Source organism: Petaurus breviceps, unplaced genomic scaffold, assembly GCF_028583685.1.
Source record: "Petaurus breviceps papuanus isolate PSGF00001 unplaced genomic scaffold, PetGlider_PUasm1.0 207, whole genome shotgun sequence".
In the NCBI taxonomy this organism is placed as follows: domain Eukaryota; kingdom Metazoa; phylum Chordata; class Mammalia; order Diprotodontia; family Petauridae; genus Petaurus; species Petaurus breviceps.
Window position 1 is genome coordinate 8,864,937 of NW_027185850.1, and position 6,606 is coordinate 8,871,542.

The following is a 6,606-nucleotide window of genomic DNA, read 5'->3' on the forward strand; positions in this document are numbered from 1 at the left end:
CCCCCTCCAAAAAAAAAGAAAAAAAAACTTGGAAAAAAAAGTAAAACAGAGAGGCCAATGGTTCTCTCTGGTGTGTCTGTTGGGAGCTATTGCACCCAGAATCATAGAGTCTCCCCTTTCAAAGGGATGCTCTCCAAACACACATTCGTGTCGACGATAGGAGGTTAGCGCATGGAGCTCGAGAGTGCCCTGAGAGTCTGAGCCAGCATCCAAATCAATCTCCTTCTTACATTACTGGTACTTGTTGCTTTTTCACCCCCAGGTCCTTATAGCAATATATTGGGGTTCTGCAACAACAGCGTGGAGGAATGATAGAGCAGTGGACCCTAAGTCAGGAAGATGTGGCTTTAAATGTCACCTCTAAGATGTACTAGCTGTGTGACCTAAGGCAAGTCATGAAACCCATCTGGGGCTCAGTTTCCTCACCTGTAAAATGAGTTAAATTCAACAGTTCTTTCTAGCTCTAAACCTATAATTCTATGATTTCCATATATGTAAAACAAAATATTTTTGGTTTTAGTAACAATGTCTTGCTCAGCATAAAATCCCCTTACCTGTACTAGTTAAATCACCTATCATTTGGCTAATCAGATTTTTTTTGGAGCTGAATGGCAGGGGTGACATAAACAAAGTTGAAAAACAAGGGATATGCAACTTTCCTGTCCATACTTGGCTTAGGGGAACCAAGTTCCTCACTGGCTTCTAGGTAGGTAGGGGTCGGGTTATGGCTGGGGCTTACTTGCTGGGGTCTGCTCCTTTGAAATAGGCATTGACCGTTTCTGTGAATGCTGCTGCCACAGGGAGAGTGTCCTGAGCTCCCATTGTCAGAGGGCTGGGTCCCCGAGAAGATCCTGAAAAAAAATGAAAAACTTTCACTTGCTATGAGTGTAGAAAACATGCATCAAAGGTTTGGCTGAAACAGTGATTTGGGGATTTTAGGAAAGAAATATGCAAATTTGCTACATATCTGTGACTTTGCCAGAATAGGGAACTCCCAACATGCAAATGCCTACACCAAAAGCAGATCACATCTCATCTATGATTTAGAGAGTCCCAGAGAGTTGTTCGAGGCACTCAGAGGTTAAAGGACTGGCCTAGAGCCCTACATCTATTATATGTCAAAGGCGGTATTTGAACTCAGGTCTTCCTGGACTCAAATTTAGCACTCTATATATTATGCCATACTATTTCTTCAACTAGAGAAATAATTATTAAAAATTTCAGCACTTTTTTTGAGGAGAGGGAATTGGGGGAAAAAGCGACTTGAAATTCTATGAATCATGAGTCCATCTTCAACTCAGAGCCTGAGTATTTAAAAATACTTGGCTTGTTTCAAGACAAATGTAGTTTCAATATTTCAACTGTGTGCTTTAGAAGAGGGAAAATACCAACTATGATCAGGCTTTCCATGTGTTTCCAATAAGATGGTAACTTCCTGTCATTTTGCACAGCACAGAATCACTTCTAAATAAAAAGGTTTCTTTTCCCATGGAATTACTTCTCCAAACATACTTCTTGACTTCATCATTTTGTTTTTGGAAGGGCAAATGATATCATATGATGTGGTACTTTTTCTGGGTAACTCCAATGCAAAAGAAACGAAATGGCTGGAGTTTGGTGAGTTACAGTTGGTTACCAGGCATGGTGGCATACTCTTGCAATCCCTGCTATTGGGGAGGCTGAGGTTGCTGGACCACATGCGTCTGAGAGTTCTGAGTGATAGGGGGATAAACCATTTGGGTTTCCACACCAATATGGGATGTTCCCAACAACAGGGAACCATTGGACTGCTCAAGGTGTAGCAAATTGACTCAAGTCAAAATGGAGCACCTTAATGCATCCATGGGATTGGATCTGTGAGTGCCCAATCTACTTCCAGCCTGGATGACAGAAGCAATCTCAAAAATAAAACCAAAATAACTCAAATCTGCCAATCCAAGAACAAATGTAATGAAGTTAAAGGTCTTTCGAATAGAAGACATACATACCATTCACACAAAAAAGTAGCAATAGCTAATGACAAATTTACCTGGAAATAACTCATAGTTTCTTCATGGTTACCCTACTCTGATGGCTTACTGAGCCAGGAAGGTGAGCTCCTGTCCTTGAGGGGTTCCAGCCCGGAGCAAATTTTGGTGGTTTTGAACAAAATGGAGAGAATGCCAAGGACAAGTTCAGTAACAGACAGGATTGACTCTCTAAGGAATACTCTGAGAGGCTTATCGCCAGAAAGGTAGTAGTCGAATGACAATTTTCTTGCCCATACCAACCCAAGAAAAAGAGTGAAAAGAAAAAAAAATTTTTCCCCATCTTGTTTGGTTCCCTTTTCACTTATACAGTGAATGGAGCAGAACAGTAGGAAGAGGGTGTTGATGAAATGCAATCTCTTTTGTAGGACATTCAAAGTTCTGCCCGACCTGGTTCTTTTCCAGCCTTTTCAGTCTTCTCACAATTCCTCCCCTTCACACACTTTATGGTTCAGCCATCCTGATTCTCAAATGCCCATCTCCTCTTCCCATGTCTTTGCTCCACTGTTTTCCAAGCATGGAAATGATCTCCCTTCTCTACCTCTAAGCCTTTCTTCAAGATTTGACCTCAAGTGTTGCCTTCTGCAGGAGGCTTTTTCTCATGCTCTCCTCTCATTGTGCCTTCCCCTCTGTGGTTATTTTCTATTGACTCTATGTACCTTGTAGGCTTTATAGATACAAGAGTATAAAAATAGCATCTATTTACACATTACCTCCCCTGTTTGAATGTCAGTTCCTTGAGGGCAGAGAAATTTTCCTGTTACTTTTCTTTGCATCTCCACTACCCACCACATAGTATATGTTTAATCCGTGTTTATTGATTAAGGAATCATACATTCTCTAGATAATGTGCAGACATCCTTCTGTTCGTATTCTTGTGCAAGGTCTTTGTCCAATTACAAATGAGGGGATCTTACAGCAGGCATGAACCTTGACCATGACAGACAGTTTTAGGATCATAGGATCATAGGATCCAAGGGTCATAGCTATAGAGCTGAAAGAGATCTCAAAGGCTGTCTAGCCCAACCCCCTCATTTTACAGATGAGGAGATTGAGGCCCGGGGCTTGTTTAGGATCACACAGTTAGTAAGGATCTGAGCAAAGTCCTTTGGCTCTACATTCAGCCACAACACAGACGCCTCAATCATTGACATAGTTTGTGTCTATTGGGCAGGATAAAGAAGGATTTTCTGAAGAACTCAACAGACTGGACCAAAGTCAACATAAACTTTGATAACTGGTGACTTCGCCAAGTGGGCATGGGTGAGGATGGCAAAAAGAATGCTGAAAAATATGGTTTCAGGTCAAGAACTAAAGCAGATGAAAGTTTCTAGATGACTTCTATTCTGTGCACCACCACAACAGAAATACTGTCTTCATGCAGAAAGTCAGAAGACCTTAGATGTGGTGGGCATTGAATAGCACCATACAAATGAAGCTGGCTCTGTTTTAACAGAGAGCTGATCATGTAGTTGGAGTGGTAAGAGTAGAGGTCAAGGTCACTACCAAATGAGAGTCATGGAGTCTCAGAACTAGAAGGGATGTCAGGTCATCTTGTCCCATTTGTCCCTGAAGAGAAATTCCTTTACAACGTGACCACCAAATGCTCCCTCACCCTCTGGCCTGAACTCTAATCAAGGGGCATCCAACTGTACTTTTACACAGCTCTAATTGTGGAGAAGGTTTTTGTGCATTGAGCCTAAATCATCCCCTCTGCAGCTTCCAGCTATTTCTCCTTTCTGGAGCCAAACAAAAATTTATGCTCTTTCTATGTGACAACCCTTCAAACATCTGAAGACATATCCTGCACTGCCCTCCTCCCACCCCCAACCTTCCTATGGCTTCTCCTTTCTCAGCTAAGCAGTCTCATCCAGGATCTGTAAGTATCCTCATATGTCACAATCAGTTCCCTCACCATCCTGCTTCTTTTTCTTTAGGTACATCTTAACTTTCCAGTTTCCTTCCTTCATGGTATCCCTCAAAAGAGTTTGAGGCACTTTTCCAAGGTCATACAGTAGTAAGTGAAACAGATAAGAATTAAACCAAGTTCTCCCATTCCAAATCCAACAATCTTTATCATATTCTGAGACAGAATGCAGGGGAGCTGGTACTTCCTTACTCTTTCTTAAGATGTGCCCAGAACTGAGCACACTACTCCAGGTGTGGTCTGATCAGGAAAGAATTCAGTGGGATTCTGGCCTTTCTTGTTTTGGGTACCACACTCATGATAATAAAGCTTACATTCACATTGGCTATTTTAATTGTTAGTCGCTGTTGATTCCTAAAGAGTTTGCAGTCCTCCAACCCTCCAGATTGTCACTGAACTGTTTTCTAGTCGTACCTTCCACTCCCACTCTGTAATTGTCCAAGATTTTTGAACTGAAGTGAAGGACATTATGTTCATCCCTATTGTATTAAATAGCACTAGTATTTGCTTGATATCTATGAAATATAACAAGACCTTTCACACAATAGATATGCCCGCTTTAGAGAATTGATGGAAAGACATGGACAAGAAGCATTGTGGATGATAAGTCAGTGAAGGAATTGAAATCTGTATCAGTGGAGGGATTAGCCACACTGATAAAACTCACAGATCATAAGTTCATTGGATCATGGCTATAGAGTTGGACAAGACCTTAAAAGTCATCAATACAACCTCACCCATTGACAGATGAAGAAGCTCAGAATGGTCAAGTGACTAGTATACAGTCATCTAAGTGGCAGTGGTGGATCTGGGATTTGAATTGAGGTGGTCTGGCTCAAGCCCAAGACTCTTCCTACCATAGCCTTATGGCTCTGAAGATCTCTTGGATTTTACATTCTAGCCAACTCACCATTAGCTCAGCACCCTAGGCTACTAAGATACTTTTGGAATCCCAACCATGTTATCAAATGTATCAAAACATTAATTCTGGCTTTGTCTTTTCTAGATATCTGATATGCATGGCATTGACACCTTCATCAATATCATTGATCAAAATGTTATATAGCACAGGGGGAAGAAGAGATTCCCAGGGGAGATAGAGGGTAAAGATGAGAAGACAATATTCCACGTAACTGTAGGCACTCAGGCTCCACCTGACCAAATGAGTTGTCAGCTGAAAAAAAGGATCAGGGATAAAAAAAGACAATGGCACTATTTTTTTTACCATTACATGTAGCTGTTTAAATGATGCAAAGTGGTCATCTCAATGAAGAAGTCAAAAGAGCCTAAGCCAACCAATGCTTAATCATCTTGCCCAGTATGTAGACACGGCAGCCAAGTAGAACACCAGAGTTGAGTCAAATTCATTTACAAATCATTACAGACTAGGATGATAGAAAATGAAAGCCAATAATGCCCTTCCTCTTCCCCCAACCCAAAAAAAGTGGTTGGTGAGAAAGAAATTCTTCAGAGAGCTTAGACTGAGATCCTGAGAGTACATGTAGGTAAAACTTGCAGTAGCTAGTATATTAAATTTTCTCACATTGTTTCTATAGCAATCTGCTTACTTGTATAGATTACCATTTTATTGTCCATTAAGGAAATGTGGTAAAGTGGGAAAAGTACTAGTTTTGGGGTCTGGACTTGTGACCAGATCCTGTCAATGACATTTACTCCTTGACTGATCTTGGAAAATTATTTCATCTACCTGGTCCTCAGTTATCTCATCTGCTAAATGAGCACATTGGACTGGCTAACCTCCCTTGATGCTGTTCAGTCATTAAGTCTTGTCCAAATCTTTGTGACCCCATGCACCATTCTGTACATGGGGTTTTCTTGGCAAAAACACTGGGATAATTTTCCATTTCCTTCTCCAGTAGATTAAGGCATATGGAGGTTAAATGACTTGTGCTCAGGGTCACACAGTTAGTAAATGTTTGAACTTGGGTCTTCCTGACTCCAGATGCAGAGCTCTATCCACTGAACCACCTGGCTGCCTCAAGTAACCCCCTCCATGTCTGGATCTATGAAGCTATAAAGTATGGCAAAGACATTTAAGAAGATGAAATTGAAGAGAGTTGTGAATTGGTCCAGCCATTCTGGAAAGCAATTTGGAACTATGCCTCTTGGAAATAACTAAACTGTGCATACAGCCTTGACTCAGAAAACCACTCTGAAGCTTGTACCCCAAAGAGCTCTACCAATGATGTTCAGGACCCATACATACAACATATATCTAGAGTAGTTCTTTTTCATAGAGGCAAAGAACTAGAAACAAAGGGGGTGGGAGGTGGCTGTTGATTGGGAACTGACTGAACAGGTTATGGGATCTGAAAATAACACTACTGCACTGTAAAAAGGACAAAGAAAGCTGGTTTTGAAGAAATTTGGAGACTTATGTATGTAAACTCATAGAGTGTGAAGTGAGCAGATCAGTTAAATGATGACATTAATGTTGTGAAGACAAACAGGAAAGACTTAAGAATTGATCAGTACAGTGATCAAGCACCATTCAGAGAGTCAGTGTTGAAGTGTGCCACCCCTCTCCTGACAGACAGGCTCAGATACAGAATGAGACGCAACATTTTTGGATGGGACTAATGTGGGGGATTTCCTTCCTTCCTTCCTTCCTTCCTTCCTTCCTTCCTTCCT

General features: G+C 41.2%; 2 protein-coding genes across 2 annotated transcripts in view; both read right to left on the bottom strand.

Annotated features, from left to right (window-relative positions):
• Positions 1-6,606, bottom strand: part of LOC138164885 (mesoderm induction early response protein 1) — a 485,607-nt gene that overhangs the window by 197,641 nt on the left and 281,360 nt on the right. The window lies entirely within an intron of this gene.
• LOC138164881 (SH3-containing GRB2-like protein 3-interacting protein 1) overlaps positions 1-6,606 on the bottom strand; it is a 221,492-nt gene that overhangs the window by 22,682 nt on the left and 192,204 nt on the right. The window contains exon 20 of the mRNA XM_069092816.1: positions 740-851. Within this exon, the coding sequence (XP_068948917.1) occupies positions 740-851 (112 nt within the window). The remainder of the gene's footprint in view (positions 1-739; positions 852-6,606) is intronic.